This window comes from Coregonus clupeaformis, chromosome 24 (genome assembly GCF_020615455.1).
Source record: "Coregonus clupeaformis isolate EN_2021a chromosome 24, ASM2061545v1, whole genome shotgun sequence".
NCBI lineage: Eukaryota > Metazoa > Chordata > Actinopteri > Salmoniformes > Salmonidae > Coregonus > Coregonus clupeaformis.
Window position 1 is genome coordinate 45,472,573 of NC_059215.1, and position 27,942 is coordinate 45,500,514.

At 43.3% G+C, this 27,942-nt stretch overlaps 1 protein-coding gene across 2 annotated transcripts in view; it reads left to right on the forward strand.

Moving 5' to 3' along the window:
* The window catches only part of LOC121538594 (solute carrier family 12 member 5), a 94,140-nt gene that overhangs the window by 30,179 nt on the left and 36,019 nt on the right, over positions 1-27,942 (forward strand). For both annotated transcript variants that reach the window (XM_041846748.2, XM_041846749.2), the window contains exons 2-3: positions 25,551-25,654; positions 25,920-26,063. In XM_041846748.2, the coding sequence (XP_041702682.1) occupies positions 25,551-25,654; positions 25,920-26,063 (248 nt within the window). The remainder of the gene's footprint in view (positions 1-25,550; positions 25,655-25,919; positions 26,064-27,942) is intronic.

The following is a 27,942-nucleotide window of genomic DNA, read 5'->3' on the forward strand; positions in this document are numbered from 1 at the left end:
GCCTTAATCGACATAATCGGCGCCAAGGGAGCAGTTGTTGGGGATTTTTCCACCTTGCCGGTTTGGGGATTCGAACCAACTGCCGGTTTGGGGATTTGAACCAACGATCTTTCAGTTACTGGCCCAATGCTGTTACAGTTTTTTCCAACTGCTTACACACGTTTTCAAAACTAGGTCTCCTTTTTTCAAAACTCTACACTCAATTCCCAAAACTACACACACAAAATGCAAAATGCCTCACATCTCCTTCAAAATATAACACTGCATTCAAAATGCCATAAACATGTCAGAATGAAGCATTTGCATCAAATGGCAAACACTTCTTTCATAATAGTAAATTTTTGGATATACCATGTAAACACTGTTGTTCAAATCTAAAGCTCTTTGGTCTTTCATAGGCTTATATCTACATTTCAATACAATGTTCTACAGTGAAAGTAATCTGCTGAGAGGGGTAACAAGTACACTGTAAACACCAATGCAATGTAGAAACAGAAAATATTTATTAGGCCAAACATTACTGTTGTATACAGTAGCATACAACAAAACCATAAACATATGTAAACCAAAAGTATATTCTTCAGAATACAGTAAAGAACACAATTGTGTGTGTGGGGTCCCGGGGGGGCAGTCCAGGAATTGGTGGGGGGGCAGTCACCAGTGCTAAGCTACGCTTCATCTCTTCTCCGGGCTGGGTCTGGCCACAATACTTCGTCCACATCACAAGATACGTTTTCTCTTGCCAAACATCGAGGGAAGTATCTCCTAGCATGGCGTATCCAACCTTGGACAGAGGCAACCTCTATGTCCCCACATGCGTCCTCCATTGCCTGGAGAAGCGGCATGCGGGCATAGGGTTGGCGATCATACACTTTCCAGCGCCAGGCTGAGAAGAATTTCTCTATGAGATTTAAAAAAGGTGAATATGGGGGTAGGTACAAAACTACAAGTTGTGGATGGGTGGCAAACCAGTTTTGGACCAGAACAGCCTGGTGAAAACTAACATTGTCCCATATAACCACAAATCTAGCAGGCTCCTGATCTGGATAATGGACAAGCATTGTGTAAATTGCATCCAGAAAAGTGAGCATATGGCCGGTGTTGTACGGACCCAGTGTGGCATTGTGATGGAGGACCCCGTTTTGAGTGATGGCAGCACACATAGTTATATTACCCCCACGCTGTCCAGGGACATTGGTAATTGCCCTCTGTCCTATTACATTTATTCCGCAGCGCCTGGTTTTGGTGAGGTTGAAGCCAACTTCATCCACATAAATAAATTCATGGCGAATTACATGGGCATCCATCTCCAATACTCTCTGTAACAGACAAAAGGATATACAGATGAGTACACATGGTATGTCTGAAGTACTGGAAGTAGTGTTGCATACATACCTCTACAAAGTAATGTCGCAGATTCTTGACTCTGTCAGAGTTTCTCTCAAATGGCACCTTGTAAAGTTGTTTCATCGTCACTTGGTGCCGTTGGAGGATGCGTTGTATGGTCGACAGGCTTACAGCATTGATGTTGTTAAATATGGTGTCATTATTCAAGAAATGCTCTCTTATCTCTCGAATCCTAATTGCAATGTTGGCCAAAACCATATTTATAATTGCAGTCTCTTGTACATCTGTAAACAAGCGTCCTCGTCCTCCATGATGTCTTTGCCTTTCCACTCTGTACAGAATTCAAAACACAGTATGTGTTCAGCATAGGAACTGTAAACAATGTACAAAAAAATGTAGTACAGCATGATAACCAACCTCATTCATTCAATGCAGTGCAGTAAATGGATGGCTTAGAGTTACAAATGTTTATGCAATACTATGCTGTCATACGTATTTTACAGTACATTACTGTAATGCTAAAATAGCCATTAGATAGTTGCATACCTGTTCTCATTTCTGAAGGTTCGAATTATAGAAGCCACTGTAAATCGACTGAAGTTGGACTGGACTCTCAGTCCAGCCTCTCTCATGGTCAAACCGTGGTTGATCACATGATCAACAAGTGTTGCCCTAATCTCATCAGAGATGGCTCTCCTTCCTTCTCTTCTTTGCCCTCGTCCTCTTCTTCCTCCTCTTCGTCTTTGAATTTGTCCTTGTTGTTGTCCCCTGCCTCTCCCTCCTACTCCTCTTGCTCTCTGTCCATTGTTGGCATCCATTGTTCAAAACAGGTAATCTGACCTTTGACCTATTTATAGGCCTATACTACAGTAAAGCAGTGATTGGTTAGTGATCAGTTAAGCAATTAGTGTTTGCACATGTGAGGAGTGTGTGTGTGACCTGGTGAATAAATGTTGCATTTTGATTGGTTGTGTTTGTAAAAGGAAAGCAAGTCACTTCCTGTTAGATTTTTGTGTTTTAGGTAGAGAATTGAGTGTAGTCCTTTGAAAAAAGTGTTTTATGCAATTGACAACTGAGTCAAAGGCTGAGAAATAGCTTATGGTTTTGGAGATTTGGTGTGTAGTTTTGGACTTTGAGTGAGAGGTTTCAAAAATCGTGTGACATGAAAAGATTTTGTGTGTGAGCAGTTGGAAAAAACTGTAACTGCTAGGCTACCTGCAGCCTAATACACACGTTAGAGGCCATGTCACACACCTTTGAAGACCTCAAGCAATGGATGCACCTGAGAAGAGGTTGACGGGCATTGGAGGGGGTTGGGGTGTAGAGGGGCTCTTTGCATAATGCTTGATGGCGCGTCTGGCCTTGGGGTGCAACTTGTTTTCTTCCAAAAAGCCCATCTGACTCATATTAACCCACAGCCTCAGCTGGTGCTGGATAGAGGTAGCTTTTTCACTATTTGTGCAAAACAAATAAAGGCACAGTTATTGTCAGCAGGTAGGATTAAGCATATCTGAGGTCTGCTTGGTATTGTAGACATGTCTCCTCTCAGTGGCAGGGTGGCAGGTAGCTTAGTGGTTAAGAGCGTTGTACCAGTAACCGAAAGGTCGCTGGTTCTAATCCCCGAGCCGACTAGGTGAAAAATCTGTTGATGTGCCCTTGAGCAAGGCACTTAACCCTAATTGCTCCTGTAAGTCGCTCTGGATAAGAGCGTCTGCTAAATGACCAATTATTTATTTATTTATATTTACTCTCAGTGTCTCGCTAGCTAGCTCCTCTCCCCCTACTCTCGGATACTGTACACTCTTAGAAAAAAGGGTTCCAAAAGGGTTCTTCGGCTGTCCCCATAGGATAACCCTTTTTGGTTCCAGGTAGAACCCTTTTGGGTTCCACGTAGAACCCTCTGTGGAACCTGGAACCAAAAGGGTACTTCAAAGGGTTCTCCTATGGGGACAGCCGAACAACCCTTTTAGGTTCTAGATGGCACTTTTTTTTCTAAGAGTGTACTGCTCTGGAAGACTCTGGAACAGTCAACAAATGGTTTGAGAACGGTGATGAGATTCAATTTTGAAGGTGTATACTGGCATCCAAATTTGGAAGCAGCCCTCAGGCCTGTAAACAAATACTGAGTAACATAGTGTTTATGAACTGATACGCAAAACGACGCCGGATTCAAAACGTAGAATTTTTCAATTTAAATTATTATATAAAATTCTTGCTACCAATATAATGTTATTTGTTATTAAAGCAGATCTACCCAAAAAAAATAAAATAAAATGTTTTTTAAAAATACTGAGTAACCACGTTTTTCTTGAGCTTCAGCAAAAAAAGTATAAATAAATACGCTATTGCCCTCAATTAGGGGTAAACCATATTGTACATTTGGTTTGTGCTGAACGCTGCCTCTGCTTGCAAACAGGCAAGATTGAGAAGTCTTTAGCGCTAGGCTGGGCTTCCAGTTATTTGTTTGGAAAAACCACTTGAAAGTGTTACAAAACTGTCTTTATTGTAAGCTGGAAGCAAGAACCGGCATATTTTGAATCCATTATTAGAGTAAACTGGGCTTTTTAGGAGGTGTGGTTTGGCGAATGGTTGCATGGATGAAAATCAGTCTCAGTTATCTTTAGCTTTACCTTGTTTAGAAGCCAAAGCATTATCTCCCCTCCTCCTCTACTTTCCCTCTACTAACGACCATCTCTCTTATGCAGGCAGGAACTGGCCTTAGACCCTCATGGGATCCAATCAGTCATTTAAGGCCTGTTGGTGGCCAATTCCCCCTAGTGGTTCTGTCTCATTCCTGCGTAGTGGAAAATCCAAACTGCCTCTCTCTGCAGAACAGTCTTGTTTTACAGAATAAACAGGCTGCCTCCAAAGTGTTTTTGTCCATTCACAGACACAATTCTCATCCCTGTTTCATGACATAGAGCTGAGATTCCATTTCTGTTCTATTTCAACTCCTAAGCTCAGTCAATTGAATTACATTTCCAGGAAAACAGGTGGACATTAATATCCTGAAATGAAATTGACCCCATACCCTGTTTATGGAAATGAAGCTGGGATGCAGAGATGTTACACAATACTATAAAGCAAAGGGCCATGCCATGCCGAGTACTTGAAATGATAGTACATTTTGTCAACATCTCTGCATTTTTACACGGTCAGAATGGTCCCCCTTGTCTCCAGTGTGAGCAGTACCTGCCATCTGCCCAGTAACATGGCTCTGAACCACTGTCCTGCTGTCCCGCCGTCCTGCTGTCCTGCTGTCCTCCTGTCCTGTTGTCCTCTTGTTGTTAGGCCTGACTAAGCCCAAACAGGAAGGACACTAATCTTTTTTAACATAGTGCTCTGGGGACTAGAGAGCCATGATTAGGATTTACAAACAGAGGATTACTCTCAGCACAGGAGAATAGGCCCTGGACATTTTGTAGCACAACAAAATTATGTTATTTTGAACATCTCCACCCTCAGTCACAGGGCCAATTGTCCTAGCAGGGAGTGGAGGAGCTCTGTGTAATTTGGCTGCCATGAACACGTCCCATAGAGTGAGTTCCGGAATGGCAGGAGGGTTCTGAATGACATCACTGTTGCATGGCCGCCTGTGTAAAGAGCAGGCCCATGTGGCTGCGTTGCGGTTGACTGAGCAATAGGAGAAGAACTGGACAGCAGTCTCAGACATATGCCAGCCTCAGATCAGGCCTTTCTGTCTCGCACAGCTGTGGATGGCGTGTGTCACGGTCTGAAGCACACTATAAGCCAAGTATCTAGAGGACTCCTCTTAGCCTCAGCCCCGGGCACTACTTTACTCCCCAACTCGGGGTGTGTGTGTGTGTGTGTGTGCATGCGTGTGTTTGTAGGTGTATGTGTACAACTGTCAAATGTATTGACCTGTATTTGTACACTGTATTTCCAAAGCACCTACACATTAGTTAGGCATATCAGTCTCCTCTCTATTGCGACAATGCCTTCTAAAGGAATTCAAACATTCTGGTGTGCTTCCTTCCTCTGCAGTGTGAGCTCATTCTGTTGCACAGAGACATGATCTGTAGCAGGGCTGCCTGTGCAGCTGCCTGAACCATCGGACTCTCTCTGTCTCTGTCTCCACTCAACTATATAGGTCAAACTGCAGACAGGCAGAGGGAGAGAGATGAAGAGAGAGAAAGAACAAGAGAGACAGAGAGAGACAGACAGAGAGAGACAGAGAGCGAGTGATGGTGACAATGAGAGGCAGAGAGAGAGAGAGAGAGGGACTGCCTCCACAGGTCCATGACAGACCCTTACCCTCTCCATCGGCTGCTAATGCACCAACAAACAGCGGAACAGAGTGCGCTCTTTATCGCCTGTGCTCCACAGAAAAGACATCTCCCCAGAGTATTGTCACCAGGAGCTCAGCGGCTCACTGCTACCCTCAGGGGACAGTCATGTTTGCAAGCTGCAGCACCAGAAGCTTATGGAGGTGTTGAGCTTTTTTTGTAAGATGATTTCATGGATGTAAGAGATCATGCTGACAGGATGCCTCGGCGGTGAGAACAGTGTTTTAGAAGTGCGAAAAGCTGGGATTTGTATTCCTTAATAGTTGGTTTTCTTGTACTATACAGCTATGGACAGATACTTTGTACTGTTCCTACAGATACTTTGTACTGTTACTACAGATACTGTGTACTGTGCTCTTATATACATTATTATATGTGCTTCTGAGATCTCAGTTTTCTTTACCGTCACAAGCTCAGTTAGGTGATGAGCTGGTTGATGAGAATATCTGACTGGTAGCTATGCCCTAGGTGTGATCATTGACATGCTGGTGATGTGGATTTACCTGCAGTGATTTTGAACAGTCTCTATCTAGGTCACGTCGCGTCCCCGTCCGCACACACAAACATGGCAGCTGCTACCGAGGATCCATCTCTGTGCTCTATGTTCTCTTCTCCCAGGCTCGTTTTGAAGACACTCTGCAGATTTATTTATAACCCCATCCACAGGCAAATACCTGGGCGGAGTGAGAATACAGAGAAAGTCACAGTTATACAGCCAGCAACCACAGGAATCACTGCTCTCTCTCTCTCTCTCTCTGTCTCTCTGTCTCTCTCTCTCTCTCTCTCTCTCTCTCTCTCTCTCTCTCTCTCTCTCTCTCTCTCTCTCTCTCTCTCTCCCTCTCTCTCTCTCCCTCTCTCTCTCTCTCTCTCTCTCTCTCTCTCTCTCTCTCTCTCTCTCTCTCTCTCTCTCTCTCTGTCTCTCTGTCTCTCTCTCTCTCTCTCTCTCTCTCTCTCTCTCTCTCTCTCTCTCTCTCTCTCTCTCTCTCTCTCTCTCTCTCTCTCTCTCTCTCTCTCTCTCTCTCTAAGTCTTCCTCTCTCTCTCTCTCTCTCTCTCTCTCTCTCTCTCTCTCTCTCTCTCTCTCTCTCTCTCTCTCTCTCTCTCTCTCTCTAAGTCTTCCTCTCTCTCTCTCTCTCTATACATCCAGTCCATAACATCATCTCCTACAGTCAGGCACCTCTGAAGCCTCTGCATGATGGCACTGATATGTACCCATTGGCCAAGGTGCAGAGAGAGAGAATGACAGAGAGAGTGATAGCGAGAGAGAGAGAGAGAGAGATGGAGAGAGAGAAAGAAATAGAGAGAAAGGGAGAGAGAGGGGGGAGGGAGAGAGAGAATGACAGAGAGAGTGTGAGAGAGAGAGAGAGAGAGAGAGAGAGAGAGAGAGAGAGAGAGAGAGAGAGAGAGAGAGAGAGAAAGAGAGAGAGAGAGAGAGAGATCCCGTGCCAGGCAGAGCATTACTCTAAATTAAAAGCAGGACCTGGACAATGCGTGACCCCTCGCAGCACCCATCTCAGCCCCGTCAGCCGCAGCCAGCCAGCATACCAAACAGCCTTCTATTTCATTAATACCTGCAACCCTGTCAATAGCTGTAACTCAGACGGCAACAGGGACGTAATTTCATTTGGGACAGATCAGGCCAACTCACCGCTCCGTAACCCTCTCTCTCTTCTCTTATCATCCCCACGCTATCTTATCTCTAGCCCACAGCAGGGGCCGCAGGGCGACGGAGGAGGACGGCGGGGAGGGAGGGGAGGGAGGGGAGGAGAGAAAAGTGGGGATTACTGAGGATCTGACTTGCCTATGTGTCTTCAGTGCAGTTAAATGGCGGTGTGGACACAGTTTAATAATCTCACTCAACAATCTCACTCTACAATCTCCCTTAACAATCTCATGCTGGCTGTTTATGTGGAAGGAGGAGTGTGTTTAATGCTATTATCCACAACGTAGAGCAGCTCAGTTGGCAGTTTCGACTGACAGGTTTACTAGTCACTATACCTGTCGGGAGACAGATGAAAAGCAACGATGCACTGCATTTTATAAGAATAACACTGCATGGGGAAGCTTTTATTGGAAACCCAATGATGCATGCTATTTTAATTGACTGATAGTTTGCAATATTCACCTGTCTCCCTTGTTACATGAACGATATAGAGAGTTAACTTAATAAAGGGTGTCAGGATTATGCAACAGAGTATTCCGGAGTATGCAAAAGTTAAGCATCACTGTTACAGAGTGCCAGGTGCCCCAGCGTCTATGAAGGACACAGAGCTATGGCATGCCATCATTCAGCATATTGGGCTGCCTGCCATAAGCAAGTAAGCAATATGGTACCCTGTTCAGTTAATTCAACTTGATCATACTGTAATTCACTGCATGTTTACCCTGCCTGCTAAGGGCAAATCTCTACTGTGTGACATTGAGTTCCCCCATCACAGAAAATGCAGCGTCATTCCTCCATTTGGTATTCCCTCCACACTGCCGCCAGCGGTAGTTACTTTTTACACAGCAATGAATCTGTTTTGATGACAAGTGGCAATGAAATGCACATTTGACATTTAAAGTGGATGCATTGTTGGAGACAGCAACATTTCAGAGTCATCTCTGATGGCTGGCGTTGGGGATGTGAGCAGCACTGCAGATGGACAGACAGGTAGGCAACCAAGCAGACAATGATGTCACTCAGAGACAAAACACTATCCTAGAACAAAACAGAGATATGTGTCTTAAAAGCAGCAGACCTATAGCAATGACCTTTACCTTCTCAGATAGATGTGTGTGTATGTTCTTGTGTGCGTATGTGCGTGCGTGGGTGTGTGCGTGTGTGCGTGCGTGTGTGTGTGATGTGTGTGTATGTGTGCATGTATCAGAAGGACAGAGAGTGACAGAGAGGGATCTCTCTCTCACATGCAGAGGTTAATTTCTCCCTTCCACTGTGGCCTCCAGCAGCTGTTGGATAATCCCCTTGAGCCAGCCTTCTATTAAGCTTTTAAAAGCCGGTATAAACTGTCCATTTTGTAATAACCATGTCACATCAAGGATACAATATGCACCACCCGCAGCTTTTCAACTCCGCTGCAGCAGCGGCTACCTTGGACGCAGCCAGCCAGAGGCTCCTGCTGTTGCTGCGGCAGAATTTTATGACATCAGTTTACAGCCAGCTCTTACTCTTTATGAGTGTTTATTTTTATGTCTGATGGTGACAAAATCATCACTATATCAGACCTTTTTAATTCTCATAATTCTATGGGGATGATGTCGTCTTTGCTGCTTGGCTGACCACTATTATCTGTTGTGTTGTCGCTGAATGGTTAGGAAATGCACAGGGTCATCAGGAGATGTACTAAACAGCATGGAACACGAATCCCATCATTCTGATGAACTATCGTCTTTACTGTACGTCACTGTTAACCCATATCTAAGCTGTTCAAAAGAGCACGTGTGAGAGAGAGAGCGAGAGAGAGCGAGAGAGAGAGAGAGAGGGGGGGGAGTTTGGTCTCTACAAAAAAAGTGGCACGATTACAGTTTTTCGGAATTGCTAAAACACTAAACCCCATTCTCTGAACCAAATGCTCAGTGGCCTAAACCCATTTGTCGAATCAATCACTCTTTTTGCAAAACTCTAAACACATTCTCACTCACTAAATCACATTTCGCACTGTGATGCACTTGTGTTACAAAATGGTAAACACAGGTGGCAAAAGTTAAACACAACTTCAACACAGTTGTCATCGTTTACACACAACGACTCCAAATTGTTCACACTTGTTTCTAATGATGTGATCAAACCAATTGTACAGAATATAAGCCAGTTCAGAGTGCACAGGTGGCACAGGTGCGTTGAATGTTGATACCAACAATGGATGGAAACAATCTGAGAGGCAGAGGAGGAAGAGTACGTGTAAGAGGTGGTGGACGAGGAGGAAGAGTACGAGGAAGAGCAAGACCAAGAACAGTAATTTCAGAAGAAATTCAAGCAACTGTGATAGACCATGTTGTTGTTCATGGAATGACAAGGAGGGAAGCAGGACAAAGAGTACAACCCAATTTGAGCAGATTCTCTGTGGCCACCATAATCAGGACATTCAGAAAAGAGAACAGGTAATTGTTTCTTTTTATTTTGGTCATTGAAAGTTTACTGTATACATTTGATTCAGTACATCACTTTGTCAATAGAAAGGGGACTTGGGAAAAAAAGAATACTTTTCTTACCATACAATATTTTACGTATAGAAGTAATGTCCATTACTATTTTTACTGTATGTACACTTTTGTAAGTGCATTTTCCCTTTTTGTAGAATTGCAAGACTACCACATGAGGGTGGAAGGCCTACTATGTTCTCCCAACAGCAAGAGGCTCTCATTGTTGATATGGTCCTTCAAAACAATGCCATCCGACTGCATGAAATACAGCAAAGTTGTTGAACACAATGTCAACTTTGAAGGAATCAACAGTGTCAGCCATTCTACCATTGACCGTGTCCTCCAGCGCAACAGGGTACGCATGAAGCAAGTGTACAGAGTACCCTTTGAGCGCAACTCAGAAAGGGTCAAAGATCTATGATTTCAGTATGTGCAAGTAAGTGTACACTCAGACACTTTCAGCGCTGATGCTTACAGTACAATGCTATGCTACTAGCCTACTGTTACTGTAAACTGCACTATATTGTAGTGTATGTAAATCAAGAGTGCATACAAATGCACTATTGCAGAAGTCTGTCTTTCTGTATCACTTACTAAACTACTTATTTATCTATTTTTATATATAGAGAGTGTTTGAATTGGATTCCATGGAAAGGCCCCATGAATACATTTTTGTAGATGAAGCAGGGTTCAATCTGGCAAAGAGGAGAAGGAGAGGCAGGAACATAATTGGCCAACGTGCCATTGTGGAAGTCCCTGGCCAGCGTGGTGGCAATGTCACTCTTTGTGCAGCCATAAGTAATCGTGGGGTTCTCCACCGTCATGCAACCCTGGGGACATAGAACACTGAACATCTTCTTACATTTTTGGGTGGTCTTCGGGATGTTTTGTTTGAGCGTGAGCAGCAGGATCATCAGCAGGCAGTGCATCTTGTCTATGTCGTGGTTTGGGACAATGTCAGCTTTCACTGTGGTGTCCGGATACGCGAGTGGTTTAACATCAACCAGCGATTCATAAATGTTTGCCTTCCACCATACAGCCCTTTCCTCAACCCAATAGAATAGTTTTTCTCTAGTTTTCCACGTGGCGGCGGTCTATGACCGAAACCCATATACCAGGGAAAATCTCTTACAGGCAATGGAATTGGCCTGTGGTGACATAGGTGTGGAGTGTTGTCAAGGCTGGATCCGGCACACCAGAGGGTTTTCCCCCCGTTGCCTGGCAAGGGACAATGTTGCCTGTGATGTGGACAAAGTCCTCTGGCCGGAACCAGCACAAAGACATGATGCTGAGGCAGAATGAATCTCTCATTGACTTTGATTTCGCAGTTGCCCAACATTTTTGAGTGTACTGTAATGTGCTTTTCATTTAGAGTTTTCTTTGTTCTTTGGGCTTTGGGCTTTTGCAGTTGGACTACTGTATTTTTATGCAAGTGCTGAATATAGACATTCAATACTGTATTACTTGCAGTACTTACAGTATACAATATTTACTGTACTAAGTTGTGATTACTATACTTTTTGTTTTAATTGCAAAATGCGTTTACTATATACCATTTTAAAATAAATTTGTAACTACATGCCCTGGACGCTGTGTTCTCCATTTTTTGATGTAGTGTCTAATGAACGCTCCGTAGTGTTTATATATTGACTGGCTGTTTGTATGATCTGAAAGCATTGTTTGATTTTGAGCACAGATTAAATGGTTTTGAGGCGATTGTTTGATTTTGCCAGAAGAGTCAGGGGTTTTGTGAAAGTAGTTTGAAGATTTGGTTTTGTGTTTAAAGTTTTGAGAAAATGGGTGAAGGTTTCAATAAATGTGTCTTAGCAATCGAGAAAAACTGTAATTTTGCAAATTAAAATTTTTGGACTGATCATTATCTTGACATGGCAGCGTCACTGAGACATGATAATGCTGTTGCCTCCAAATGTGCCACCAGCATGACAACTAGATTTTTTACATTTGCAAATAGGGCTGCTGTGGCAATTAGGCAGGGTAGAGAATGGCAGCTTATCTACTATGCAGCACCCCTCTCTCCTAAATGTCAAGGCTGGACTGGGCCACAGCGGCACAGGGATTTATCACGACAGCTAATGAACTCTGAGAGCCGTGCGCACACTCCACTCCTGGGGGTTAACAGTGTGCTCTGACAGGCCATGTCCAATTTTAGATTCCGAGTTTAACACCCTTTGTCGGCATTTTTAAGCCCTTAACCTCCAGCCCTGCATATGGAAATTCATAAGCCGAGTCACTGAGCCACTGGAGTGTGGTTTTTATTCCCCCACTCTTTGACTGTGGGTGATATGCTAGTGCGGACAGAGGTGTGTGGAGTCTCTCAGTGTTTGGCGCTCTGTGCATGCGTGCAAGTGCGTGCATGTATGTCTTTGTGCACTAACTTGTGTGTTTCTTCACTTAAGTCTGTAAGCAATAGTGTGTGTATGTGTGTGTACTATACCCATCTTTGAGCAGCGTTTCACCATGGGCAGGCCAAAATGGGTCAGATGAGGCTCCTCTTCCTCCACGTGATGTCTGACCTACAAAATGAGGGATAGCGGGGATAGCAGGGATTACGGTAGCTCTGTGCTCCTACACATGTCCATATTACCCCCACAAACATGGCAGGCTCAGTCAGCTATGCAAGCTAATCTCCAGGTGAGACTGGTCCTACTGCATTGGCTCTGCACTGTAGACCTCCACCTTGGATGAGGACCATTAGTGAATATATTCTGTTGGTTTAGTGCTATGTTATTATGTATTAGATTGTATGATTACATAATCTAGTGATTATGTTCAATTCTAGAGAAGGAAATATTTGGGTATTTTCCAAATCCTTGATGATTAAAGCTGAAATATTTTCCTCTGTCATGCTTATTTGTCTCATTACTTTTTATGATTGGCAGTTTGTTTGTAACTTAATTATATGTAACTCTTACCCAGATATACATATTTTGACTAGCAGCGAGTGCTAGAGAGCATACACTGAAACTTAAAAAATGGTGTTTGACAAGAGCTTTGGCACCACACCAATTAAGATCCTCTTTCTGTGAATGTAACAGCCCAAGCATCGTTTTTTACACTGATGTAACAAAGTCCATTGTCAGTGGTTATCTGACAACTCCTCTCATAATTTTTTCCTCAACCAGTGACAGGGCTAGTGCCCAGTGAGTCTGCTCATCCAGCCATTGCTTGACATATGCCTATGTGAAAACTGGCCCATTCATTCAGAACAACCCCCCTTCCCATTAGCCACCCAGCCAAAGCAATCAATCAGTCACCATTTGTATTAGTATTGTTGTCTCTATAACTAATGCCACCAGGTTAACACGGGAATTTCAGATGCTTCTGATTTACACAGCATGTCAATGGTGAGATCTATACAGGGTCTGTTTGAACAGACCATAATTTGGCCCTAAGGGAGGAAAGGAATTCAACAAGTGTCACAGGGTAGGGAGAGAGAGTGAGTATGGCAGAGTTAGGGCAGCTGTTAGACAGACAGTACAAAAAAAGAAGAAGAAGAAGAAGAAGAAGGGTAAATTTAGAGATGTCAGTTGCAGGTGAGGGACTGGAGAGGGGAGTGCATCCCCAAAGCTTCTTACATCTGATCCCCTTCTCAAACGAGCAGTAGAGCAGCAGGCAGGCTTACCCTCTGCCCTCTGGGCAGCTAAGTCCACTGAGAGAAAAAACACAGAGCAAGTCTAATTGGGTGGGATTCTCTGGGAGACAGACAAGTTTGATTGGAGCGGACTCTGAAGCTGACCTTGTGGCACTGAGCAGACTGTTACATTGCATGTTCTCTCTTTGTTCCTTTATTGTTGCAATTGCAGTCTTTCACGTCATGGCCAGGGCAGTCTAAATGTGAGGCTATAATGTAGCTGTTTGATTTAAAGGTTGTGGGGAAGGAAGGGAATGCAAGAGGTAATGGCCCCAATAGCAATAACCCATATACTGTAGGTATAGAAGGGACTGGGCCTATTATAGCAACTTGGGAATGGAGCAAGGGAAATAGTTTAGATGCCTTGTGCTTTAACAACAAGCTTTGACGACTATGGTGGGATTTTACACTAGTTTAAGCTGCCCACTTCAGAATCCATGATAGGTGTTGAAAACATTTGACATATTGTAAAAGTTCAGAGTTCAATAGAAAGTAGTGAGGGAGGAAGTCAGAGTGATGTCAGAACAAGGTCAAAGGTTAGGGTTCATTGGTAAAGCTTCTGATTGAGAGGTACAGTATGGAGGGATGTACATGCAGCTAAAACGCTGTGGATTATGGTCAGGAAATACTTCATAATTGGTTATGATTCATGATTTCTTAGGCTCTTTTCATCTATATGAAGGAGAAGAGGCTATGGATGGACCCATCTGCCAGTGGGGTATTGATGATTTTCTGATGTCATACTATGCATGAAACCAATGCTGTTGCTAGGCAGTCTTCTTCAACATTACCTCAATTGTTAGAGAAATAACAGGTGCAAACTTTGCACTGATGCAGACATATAGCAAATCTGGCCTCCAGACATCCCTGCCCAGGAATTATGGCCTATTTTTGCTGTGTTAACTTGATGTTCTGTAATGGAAGATATTTACAGCGGTCCCAGGGTAATACAGTATCTCAGGGCCACAGCGAGGATACATCACTGTTCATTTATAGACGTTGACAGGCCACGCCATAACGTGAGAAGCAAGAGTGTCGACATGGTTTGGAGGCCTGAGATGACTTAGGCTGGAGAGAGAGAGAGAGAGAGAGAGAGAGAGAGAGAGAGAGAGAGAGAGAGAGAGAGAGAGAGAGAGAGAGAGAGAGAGAGAGAGAGAGAGAGAGAGAGAGAGAGAGAGAGAGAGAGAGAGAGAGAGAGAGAGAGAGAGAGAGAGAGAGCAGTTTTGAACTGTGTGTCCAGTGTTTGAAAAGAGTATCGGCGGAGGTTAAATCAGCAGCCAGGCAGTGGGATGTTTGCCTGCTTGACCTCAGTGTTGGCTAATCCTCATGCCTCTGTCATCCTATCAAAGATTAGACATTTCAGATACATGGCTCTGATGTTGCATGACTGGGACTCAAAGTGCACTGCTCAAGGTGTAGAGGGAAAGTAATGCACCAGAGAAGATGAGAAATATACACACACATACACATACATGCACACACATGCGTACATGCATGCACTCACGTACACACACACACACAAATAATCACGTTTTAGAAAACCTGGAAAAAGCACAATTTTTTTTTAAGCAGATTACATTCTAAGCCAAATGCAAAAAAAAAAAAAGATTTATGTGCAGATTTGAAAACTGCTGTGGATTACTGTATATTCAGGTGCTTGGCCATTGGTGTTATTTTACGGAGGGAATAGAAAGCTCAGAATACACTTAAATCATGTAAAGTGATATGTTCATTCGAATATTGACATCTGCATAAAGGCAGTGATTTTGGGACATGTTTTTGATCTCATTAAATCGATGTGAAAGAGAGCACTGCTTTACATTCAGGTGTGGCACTGAGATGAGGGAGCATTGAGTTCAGGATATGCTCAACAATGCAGCTACATGCTGTAATCCTCTGTGCAACCTCAACTACATTACATTAAATGTTTGCCAATCAAATTTGACAGATAATGCGTCTTTAGGGTAACGTTCCAAGTTTCAAAGGATTACTGTACTGTGTGAGAGCAATTTTCCTGCTGTTTATCTTTTTTCCTTGCTTTTAAGATCAGAATATAATACGGTTGGAGCCCCCGATACAAAAAACACAACTGACTGACTGTATGAGCTATTATGACCAGCCTGTCGCTAATGCTACATGTTCATCATCAGAAATGTTTGTCTCGGCTCATATTATGAGGAAGTTAGAGGAAGTGTCAGACTCTGAAGAGGAAGTGCACGTTGTCTTTGAATGTCCCTGCTGAGGGCGCTGACTTGGCTCACAGGATACTTATTTATTTAGTGTATTTCCTGAATAGATAATCCACTGCCAGACATGTGGAGGGAAAGGGGACAGCATGTTACTGTTAGAATAAAGCTTTTAAAATTGTACTGTCTCTCAGTCAAAGCTGTTTTAGAATGCATGCAGCACCCTGCCTTACCCCAGCCCAACTGTAGCTCATGAATATGGATGAGAAACACTTAACCTCTATGGGTCATTCATTCAGCACCTCATAATATCTGAGAAAAAGCTGAAGAAAAGATGCTCCTCTTCTGATGCACACGAATAGTGATTTTGCAACTGCCTGATCACGTCAGTGTTGTGCACAGGTTTGACTGTTAAACAGTGAGGCAGGCTTTGCATGTAAAGAAAGAAGGAAGCCGACTGATACTGAGCAGGATTTGTGATGCCCCCATTCTAGCTATACAGTTCAAGTAAATTCATTCTGTAGCTAATTGAACTAATAGTGTTGTAATGTGAATGGCTGGTCTTTTAGTTAGCGGAGGAGTTAACGTATCTCTTTATGAGAGAGACAGATGATTTACAGCAGTTTTCACAGCCCTATCGCAGCCCTATACCCCAGCCTCCTCTCTTCTCTTCCCATCCAATCAATTAAAGGGCTTTGTCTCTTCCATCGACTGGGACTCTCCCCAAGTGTGTTGGCTCATCCACTCAGGTAATGTAGTGTATCAGTGTTTTAAAACGCCACAGGGATTAAGGTCTTGTGTTTGTGTGGTTTTCTGCTTGTCTATATACTGGTTTGATTATCTGCACCGGAGACATTACACAGATTACAACAAAAGGACAATTGCCATGATGCGGTGTCACAATCAGTGTTGATGTTTTGCACTATATTCGTGTCAGATCTACACTACTACACTAGAACACCTACTCATTCAAGGGTTTTTCTTTAGTTTTACTGTTTTCTACATTGTAGAATAATAGTGAAGACATCAAAACTATGAAATAACACACATGGAATTATGTAGTAACCAAAAAAGTATTAAACAAATCAAAATCTGTTTTAGATTCTTCAAATAGCCACCCTTTGCCTTGATGACAGCTTTGCACACTCTTGGCATTCTCTCAACCAGCTTCACCTGGAATGTTTTTCCAACAGTCTTGAAGGAGTTCCCACATATGCCGAGCACTTGTTGGCTGCTTTTCCTTCACCAAAGGACACATTTCCACCGGTCTAATGTCCATTGCTCGTGTTTCGGCACAAGCAAGTCTCTTCTTCTTATTGGTGTTCTTTAGTAGTGGTTTCCTTGCAGCAATTCAACCATGAAGGCCTGATTCACACAGTCTCCTCTGAACAGTTGATGTTGAGATGTGTCTGTTACTTGAACTCTGTGAAGCATTTATTTGGGCTGCAATTTCTGAGGCTGGTAACTCTAATGAATTTATCCTCTGCAGCAGAGGTAACTCTGGGTATTCCATTCCTGTGGCGGTCCTCATGAGAGCCAGTTTCATCATAGCGCTTGATGGTTTTTGCGACTGCACTTGAAGAAACTTTCAAAGTTCTTGAAATTGTCCGGATTGACTGACCTTCATGTCTTAAAGTAACGATGGACAGTTGTTTCTCTTTGCTTATTTGAGCTGTTCTTGCCATAATATTGTTATGATGAGTTTCTGGTATTGAGAAGTTCAAGAGGCAAGAATTCACTTAGACATTCTGTGGAGATGTTTTATTTGGAGAAGTATTTATTTGATCATGAGCCCGTGGGTTCATCTAACAAACGGACATAGTGTCATGTCCGTTGTATAAAGGATCGGACCAAGGTGCAGCGTGGTATGCGTACATAGTCGTTTATTTTAATAAACACCGACAAAATAACACAATCCAACAGAACGTGAAGTTCAAGAGGCTAAACATCAAACAAGCCAAACAGAAACAAGATCCCACAACTAAGGTAGGCAACATGGCTGCCTAAGTATGATCCCCAATCAGAGACAACGACCGACAGCTGCCTCTGATTGGGAACCACACCCGGCCAACATAGAAATATATAAATTAGATTTCACACCCTGACCAACCCAACTAGAGATCTCAATGTCAGGGCGTGACACATAGCCTTGTCCCCTTGTCAGTTGAACTGCCCACGTACACAAATCTCACATATTTTATACTCTTGGTTAACATTCCTTCAACCACATCTGGCCATCGTCAACGAGCACTACCACTACCCCTTCTATGTCATGACCTCTTACCCCCAAGCAGGACGTTCCCTCTGTACCTCATTCTAATATAAACCCCACTATCTTCCTTGGTCAGATTGGAATTTACTACCCCAGACTTAGAGTCACCCAGAACCACTTCTCTCTACTAACTTTAAACTAGTTACACACTCATATGAAATGGCCCCATATCCTCATTATATCAAATATGGACTTGTTTTTTTACCAAATAGGGCTATCTTCTGTATACCCCCCCTACCTTGTCACAACACAACTGATGGGCTCAAACGCATTAAAAATGAAAGAAATTCCACACATTAACTTTTAAGAAGGCACACCTGTTAATTAAAATGCATTCCAGGTGACTACCTCATGAAGCTGGTTGAGAGAATGCCAAGAGTGTGCAAAGCTGGCATCAAGGCAAAGGGTGGCTATTTGAATGTTTAACAATTTTTTGGGTTAATACATGATTCCATATGTGTTATTTCATAGTTTTGATGTCTTCACTATTATTCTATAATGTAGAAAATAGTAAAACTAAAGAAAAACCCTTGAATGAGTAGGTGTTCTAAAACTTTTGACCGGTAGTGTGTGGCTCAAGCTGACGATGAAAGTCATGTTTATGTTATTTCAGTCAGTTTGTGTATGCATAGTTAATGCTTTGAACGTCATTAATCTGCGTGGGAGAGAGGATTTATATAGTGTCAGCAAGCTAGTTGAGGACCCACAGCCACACATACATCGCAGCACTGTAAAAACGCCAACTTAACCAATTGCTTAATCAGCGTAATTTTGTGAGTTGGGTGGACTTCAGAAGGACAACAAATTGAGCTAAACAAACTTTGCTCACACTGAGCTGAATGTATAAAAACTTGTTGAGTCGAATTACAAATTACATGTTTGCCTTTGGAAGGCTGTATGCTGGTTTAGCTATTTGCAGCTTGTTACAAAGCCTTACAATTGTATGTTGAATCAACCAACTCTGCTCGCAGTGAGCTGAATTTGAACAAGCTTCTTGAGTAAAAATACAAACGTATGTTTGCTCAAAACAACTCAAAACCATGCCCATCAATACAGTGCCATGGCGTTTTTCCTATTTTATTGCATTACAACCTGTAATTTAAATTGATTTTTATTTGGATTTCATGTAATGGACATACACAAAATAGTCCAAATTGGCGAAGTGAAATGAAAAAAAAAAACTTGTTTCAAACAATTCAAAAATATAAATAACGGAAAAGTGGTGCGTGCATATGTATTCACCCCCTTTGCAGTGAAGCCCCTAAATAAGATCTGGTGCAACCAATTACCTTCAGAAGTCACATAATTAGTTAAATAAAGTCCACCTGTGTGCAATCTAAGTGTCACATAATCTGTCACATGATCTCAGTATATATATATACCTGTTCTGAAACACCACTAAGCAAGGGTCTGCAACACCACTAAGCAAGGGGCACCACCAAGCAAGCGGCACCATGAAGACCAAGGAGCTCTCCAAACAGGTCAGGGACAAAGTTGTGGAGAAGTACAGATCAGGGTTGGGTTATAAAAAATATCAGAAACTTTGAATATCCCGCGGAGCACCATTAAATCCATTATTAAAAAAGGGAAAGAATATGGCACAACAACAAACCTGCCAAGAGAGGGCCGCCCACCAAAACACACGGACCAGGCAAGGAGGGCATTAATCAGAGAGGCAACAAAGAGACCAAAGATAACCCAGAAGGAGCTGCAAAGCTCCACATCGGAGATTAGAGTATCTGTCCATAGGACCACTTTAAGCCGTACACTCCACAGAGCTGGGCTTTATGGAAGAGTGGCCAGAAAAAAGTCATTGCTTAAAGAAAAAAATAAGAAAACACGCTTGGTGTTCGCCAAAAGGCATTTGGAAGGCTCCCCAAACATATATAGTGGGGAGAACAAGTATTTGATACACTGCCGATTTTGCAGGTTTTCCTACTTACAAAGCATGTAGAGGTCTGTAATTTTTATCATAGGTACATTTCAACTGTGAGAGACGGAATCTAAAACAAAAATCCAGAAAATCACATTGTATGATTTTTAAATAATTAATTTGCATTTTATTGCATGACATAAGTATTTGATCACCTACCAACCAGTAAGAATTCCGGCTCTCACAGACCTGTTATTTTTTTTTTAAGAAGCCCTCCTGTTCTCCACTCATTACCTGTATTAACTGCACCTGTTTGAACTCGTTACCTGTATAAAAGACACCTGACACACACTCAATCAAACAGACTCCAACCTCTCCACAATGGCCAAGACCAGAGAGCTGTGTAAGGACATCAGGGATAAAATTGTAGACCTGCACAAGGCTGGGATGGGCTACAGGACAATAGGCAAGCAGCTTGGTGAGAAGGCAACAACTGTTGGCGCAATTATTAGAAAATGGAAGAAGTTCAAGATGACGGTCAATCACCCTCGGTCTGGGGCTCCATGCAATATCTCACCTCGTGGGGCATCAATGATCATGAGGAAGGTGAGGGATCAGCTCAGAACTACACGGCAGGACCTGGTCAATGACCTGAAGAGAGCTGGGACCACAGTCTCAAAGAAAACCATTAGTAACACACTACGCCGTCATGGATTAAAATCCTGCAGCGCACGCAAGGTCCCCCTGCTCAAGCCAGCACATGTCCAGGCCCGTCTGAAGTTTGCCAATGACCATCTGGATGATCCAGAGGAGGAATGGGAGAAGGTCATGTGGTCTGATGAGACAAAAATAGAGCTTTTTGGTCTAAACTCCACTCGCTGTGTTTGGAGGAAGAAGAAGGATGAGTACAACCCCAAGAACACCATCCCAACCGTGAAGCATGGAGGTGGAAACATCATTCTTTGGGGATGCTTTTCTGCAAAGGGGACAGGACGACTGCACCGTATTGAAGGGAGGATGGATGGGGCCATGTATCGCAAGATCTTGGCCAACAACCTCCTTCCCTCAGTAAGAGCATTGAAGATGGGTCGTGGCTGGGTCTTCCAGCATGACAACGACCCGAAACACACAGCCAGGGTAACTAAGGAGTGGCTCCGTAAGAAGCATCTCAAGGTCCTGGAGTGGCCTAGCCAGTCTCCAGACCTGACCCCAATAGAAGATCTTTGGAGGGAGCTGAAAGTCCGTATTGCCCAGCGACAGCACCGAAACCTGAAGGATCTGGATAATGTCTGTATGGAGGAGTGGGCCAAAATCCCTGCTGCAGTGTGTGCAAACCTGGTCAAGACCTACAGGAAACGTATGATCTCTGTAATTGCAAACAAAGGTTTCTGTACCAAATATTAAGTTCTGCTTTTCTTTATGTGTCAAATACTTATGTCATGCAATTAAATGCAAATTAATTACTTAAAAATCATACAATGCAATTTTCTTGGTTTTTGTTTTAGATTCCGTCTCTCACAGTTGAAGTGTACCTATGATAAAAATTACAGACCTCTACATGCTTTGTAAGTAGGAAAACCTGCAAAATCGGCAGTGTATCAAATACTTGTTCTCCCCACTGTATAAGACTATAATTGAGCTTTTTGGCCATTGAGGAAAACGCTATGTCTGGCGCAAACCCAACACCTCTCATCACCCCGAGAACACCATCCCCCACACTGAAGCATGGTGGTGGCAGCATCATGCTGTGGGGATGTTTTTCATCGGCAGGGACTGGGAAACTGGTCAGAATTGAAGGAATGATGGATGGCGCTAAAGACAGGGAAATTCTTGAGGGAAACCTGTTTCAGTCTTCCAGAGATTTGAGACTGGGACGGAGGTTCACCTTCCAGCAGGACAATGACCCTAAGCATACTGCTAAAGCAACACTTGAATGGTTTAAGAGGAAACAATTAAATGTCTTGGAATGGCCTAGTCAAAGCCCAGAACTCAATCCAATTGAGAATCTGTGGCATGACTTAAAGATTGCTGTACACCAGCGGAATCCATCTAACTTGAAGGAGCTGGAGCAGTTTTGCCTTGAAGAATGGGCAAAAATCCCAGTGGTTAGATGTGCCAAGCTTATAGAGACATACCCCAAGAGACTTGCAGCTGTAATTGCTGCAAAAGGTGGCTCTACAAAGTATTGACTTTGGGGGGTGAATAGTTATGCACGCTCAAGTTTAATTTTTTCTTGTCTTATTTCTTGTTTGTTTCACAAGGAAAAATATTTTGCATCTTCAAAGTGGTAGGCATGATGTGTAAATCAAATGATACAAACCCCCCAAAAATACATTTTAATTCCAGGTTTTAAGGCAACAAAATAGGAAAAATGCCAAGGGGGTTGAACAATTTCGCAAGCCACTGTATAATATTTCCCAGCAAGCTTTAATGCAGGTTGATTTTCAGAATTGTTTGTTTCAATACCTGAGTTTTTGCATTTACAGTACATTGATTGGTTGATTAATTTTAGGCTACACAAACATAAATTACATAAATCTTTGTAAACTAATCCAATCTGTTAGAAGTTAGATTGTTGCACTCGATACTGAGATGGCTGTTCCAGTTTATATGATTTAGGTAGTCTCAATAATCAATCTTCTCTACTCTGGCAGTCATTCTCTCAATGCAGGTTGCAGGTGATTAAAAGTTCCAGTTGTTGGATATCCTCACTCTGGCTGGATTCCAATAGGAATTACACATCACTTTGCAAGCCAGCATAATATGACTTGCAAGCTTGACGTGGCCTGTAAACCAGGAGTTTCAGATCAATGCGTTAGGGTGTAACTAGGCCCTCAAAGAAAGGCCTTATGATATATGTCATGTATTGTCATAAAGAGTTACATTGTACGTTGAATCAACTTTTTATATTTTTCAGGGAGGGACCTGTAGAGGCAGAGGAAATGAGAGTGGTCGAAATACCATGGAGCCTTATCCTTAATGGGGCATAATCAACATTTTCTGTGTTGCCAAGGACTCAGAAGACACGCTGCATGAGGGGACCTTTATCATGAGCGCACACACTGTGGTCTTAATTAAAGAGAATGTATATAGCGCATAGTCACACAAACACCCACACTGACACACACACACCCCACCACCACTCCTCACTAAATGGCCTCCTTCTCCAGATGTCCAGAAATTAGCGGCTAGATTCAATTAGTTCTGCCTTAACCCGCGATAACCGACAACTGCATAGCAGTTTCATTGTTTTTATTTAGCCGATGTCGGAGGTGTAACTGCGTTGGAGCTGTCAAATCAGCAAGCGGCTCCTGGCATTATACCTATTGCGGACATTGCCATTGGATGCGCCGAGTTACACAAGTAATAATCCCATGCAGCCTTGTTACAAGTTGGAACACTGGAATGTGTGTTGTAATCTATACCTCCATTAGGCTGATGTAAATCCTTATTATTTTGTTGAATGATTTTAAATGTCAGTGCCATTACTTCTATATAGTCTACACTTTCTCGTTCTGTACTTCTAATGCAAGTGGGATGGGTGTGGCTTCGTGACAATGACCACACGAGCAGCCGCTCTGATTTGACAGCTCGTCACGTAAAACACCAGCTATGCGGGTTCAGCTATCACTGGTTAACGCTTGATCTGATTGAATCTAGGCCTAGGTCTGTATTTTCACGTTGTCCCTCTCAATGTTCTACCCATCTCCCTCCAACTGGTGGAGGTAGAGAGTGAGGTATGAGGGACCAAAGCAGTTAAGATGGTGCAGGAGAGCTGAGAGGGAGAATCAGTTCACAACTAAAGTGTGCGGACGTCCTTCCCTGGCACAATCAATATGGGCAGGTCAAGGACGAAGAGAGCTGTATGTAAATCTAACAGAGGTCAAATCAATCCACCTCACACACACAAACACACACACTCACAGATGGCACAGGCAGGCAGACGCTCCCTTACAACACGCTCTCTCATTCTCGATTTCTCAACTCGATAACAGTCTATTTAGTTTATGAGAATTGTACTGTATGATCAATTACTATAGTAACAATATGTTTAGTAGCAATTTGAATTCCAAACAGAGCATGCACGTAGATGAAATACATCTTAAAAGCGCTTTGAGACCTCTAGCCACAGAAATGCAGTTCATGACCCATTTCTATAAAGCACGTAGATACAGACTAATTCAGTATGTTGAAGCACATGCACTTAGAAACGTATAAAGCAGAATAAACTGCTGTGCACATTGCGAGGCCATGCCTGCTGATTAAAAGAGCCTGGCTATTGTTAATGATATGAGCCACTCTATCTGCTCCCTAATGGGCATGTCTCATACTGTGTCATCCCGCCAAAGGTAAATGTCATTTTACATACAGGGAGGGCTACAGTACAGTAGGCATGCCTGCCAGGAACGAGATCAGGATGATGGTCAGGTTTGTATATGGCATATTAAGCTAACATGTTATAGCTAGCATGGTGCTATCCAGACCCATATAGTATAGGGGTTCTAACAAGCAAGATCATAGTGTTCTGCAAATGCTTTGCTAGAGATTGCCTTCCAAGAGTTTGGTCCCAGGTAGAACCCTTTTAGGTTCAATGTAAAACCCTTTCGACAGAGGGTTCTACATGGAACCCAAAAGAGTTCTACATGGAACGAAAAAGGGTTCTCCTATGGGGACAGCCGAAGAATCCTTTTGGAACCCTTTTTTTCCTAAGAGTGTGTAGACTCTCAGTTTTGCTGTGCAGTGATGTGCTGCATGTTTTAGTGTTCGCTGGTGTGGTTGGTTGTTCTGTGCTGCCTGGCGCTAATGCACTGCAGTGGATCTTTAGTATTCCTCTCCTGCCGTCTGAGAAGGGTCTCCTCTGGGACTGGCGAGGAGCGGCGGGGAAGAGATGCGGCCAGTGCCCATCTCAGCCACCGCTCCCTCCCGCCCTCCACACACACTATTAATAAGCCCTGCGCACAGAGTCTGTGGCAGGCAGCAGACAGGGCCATGTAGGGCACACAATCAGACTGCTTGGCCAGGCTGGAGGGGGGGACAAGGCAGGCAATCCAAAAAGTATTGATTGGACGACTGGGCCTCTCTGTGTGGCAGAAAGTGATAGGGGTTGCTGACTGTAGGACCCACAGAGGATGAGTACAGAGCAAGGCCTGTTGAGAAAAGGACACTGCATAACAGTTAACTATTCTGCTGGGTGTGTTGTCTAAGGTGTGTGTGTATGTGTGCGTGCGTCAGCGCTCCTGCTTGCCTGCATGCTTGCCTGTGTACTGCCCCTCTGTATTCTCCTACAGTGAAATAACACCTCCTAATATCGAAATCACACTGATTTGTTTTACTTTCTATGACGTTCTCTGTGTGATATGATACATATTTACCAAGATAATGAATACACACAATTTGGAATATCTGGTACCATTTCTCATTGCCAGCACGGATCCTCCCCACACAAAGCCTGTATAGGTCCATCTAAATAGAGCATTTCCTGGCTCTAGCGACGACCCCATGTGTGGTAAAGTCATTAAATCCTGAACAATGAATCATTTCTCCAAGCTAACATCATCTATTTACAAACAACACATTCATATTCATCGAAATCCAATCATTTCACTCCTCCTGTTCAAACAACTTGGGTCTCTCATTTTTAAAGTAAATGAGAAAGTACATGGCTAATTAATGTCTGTGTTTTGCAAACATTCATATCTCTCCTTTAATTATGATATTTTGTGTAATGTGTATTTCTCTTCTAACTGTTGTTGTGCTGTCTGTGTGTTGCAGGTGAGGGGAACCCCAAGGAGAGCAGTCCTTTCATCAACAGCAGCAGTGCCAGCGACGTAGAGAAGAGCCAGCAGTACGATGGCAAGAACATGGCCCTGTTTGAGGTCTGTAACACGGGGCTCCCTAACTTGCTTACCTATAATTACACTGTAATTAAATACTGTAATTACTTTGCTCTATTGGTTTGAAATGAGCACCTACAGTATATACAAAGCCTTGCTTACTTACTTACCATCTGGCACCAGGTGGGTTGAAATATTTGAAATAAGTACTGGCTTAATAATAGTTTCTCAGTTGTCAACACCAGCTTAGGGGGCTGTAAAATGAGGGCTGATATGATGTCTGTCCACCTGTCCCTGTGTCCTGCAGGAAGAGATGGACAACAGTCCCATGGTGGCATCCATACTCAGCAGTCTGGCCAACTACTCCAACCTGCCTCAGGGCAGCAAAGAGCACGAGGAGGCCGAAAACGAGGAGGGGGCGGCTCCATCCAAAAAAAAGCCTGCTGTCAAGGTACTTCATCTAATCTAAACTAAAGTCTGGTCCTAAACATAAACATTAGCTGGAGTTTGACTTGATCTGAGTCAGCAGAGTATGTCCCTTCCAGGCCATCGTCCTCCACCTGGCAAGGTCCAAGCTGATTAAGAACGGACAGGGGGGTTACTGATGACGCTGTCAGCCATGTTTAGGCCTGGACAGGACGTTATTGATGGCTGTGCGTGCTGCCCTTTTCCTTCCCTGCCGTTACACAGAAGTAATGGTAATTTACAGGGCCTGAGCAGGGCCACATTAGGCTTGTTATCCAGCATGTGTGCAGTGGAGCATAGTCTTGTTACACTGGTCTGAGTCAGGTTACTGCATCATTCACCTCCATTCCACATCTTAATGTGACAGCTCCTTCCAGCCAAGAGGCCACAAGAGGCTGGTATTATGAGATCATTCTAGTAGATACAGTGGGGGAAAAAAGTATTTAGTCAGCCACCAATTGTGCAAGTTCTCCCACTTAAAAAGATGAGAGAGGCCTGTAATTTTCATCATAGGTACACGTCAACTATGACAGACAAATTGAGAATTTTTTTTCCAGAAAATCACATTGTAGGATTTTTTATGAATTTAATTGCAAATTATGGTGGAAAATAAGTATTTGGTCACCTACAAACAATGAAGATTTCTGGCTCTCACAGACCTGTAACTTCTTCTTTAAGAGGCTCCTCTGTCCTCCACTCGTTACCTGTATTAATGGCACCTGTTTGAACTTGTTATCAGTATAAAAGACACCTGTCCACAACCTCAAACAGTCACACTCCAAACTCCACTATGGACAAGAAACAAACACCAGAAACAAAATTGTAGACCTGCACCAGGCTGGGAAGACTGAATCTGCAATAGGTAAGCAGCTTGGTTTGAAGAAATCAACTGTGGGAGCAATTATTAGGAAATGGAAGACATACAAGACCACTGATAATCTCCCTTGATCTGGGGCTCCACGCAAGATCTCACCCCGTGGGGTCAAAATGATCACAAGAACGGTGAGCAAAAATCCCAGAACCACACGGGGGGACCTAGTGAATGACCTGCAGAGAGCTGGGACCAAAGTAACAAAGCCTACCATCAGTAACACACTACGCCGCCAGGAACTCAAATCCTGCAGTGCCAGACGTGTCCCCCTGCTTAAGCCAGTACATGTCCAGGCCCGTCTGAAGTTTGCTAGAGTGCATTTGGATGATCCAGAAGAGGATTGGGAGAATGACATATGGTCAGATGAAACCAAAATATAACTTTTTGGTAAAAACTCAACTTGTCGTGTTTGGAGGACAAATAATGCTGAGTTGCATCCAAAGAACACCATACCTACTGTGAAGCATGGGGGTGGAAACATCATGCTTTGGGGCTGTTTTTCTGCAAAGGGACCAGGACGACTGATCCGTGTAAAGGAAAGAATGAATGGGGCCATGTATTGTGAGATTTTGAGTGAAAACCTCCTTCCATCAGCAAGGGCATTGAAGATGAAACGTGGCTGGGTCTTTCAGCATGACAATGATCCCAAACACACCGCCCGGGCAACAAAGGAGAGGCTTCGTAAGAAGCATTTCAAGGTCCTGGAGTGGCCTAGCCAGTCTCCAGATCTCAACCCCATAGAACATTTTTGGAGGGAGTTGAAAGTCCGTGTTGCCCAGCGACAACCCCAAAACATCACTGCTCTAGAGGAGATCTGCATGGAGGAATGGGCCAAAATACCAGCAACAGTGTGTGAAAACCTTGTGAAGACTTACAGAAAACGTTTGACCTGTGTCATTGCCATCAAAGGGTATATAACAAAGTATTGAGAAACTTTTGTTATTGACCAAATACTTATTTTCCACCATAATTTGCAAAGAAATTCATAAAAAAT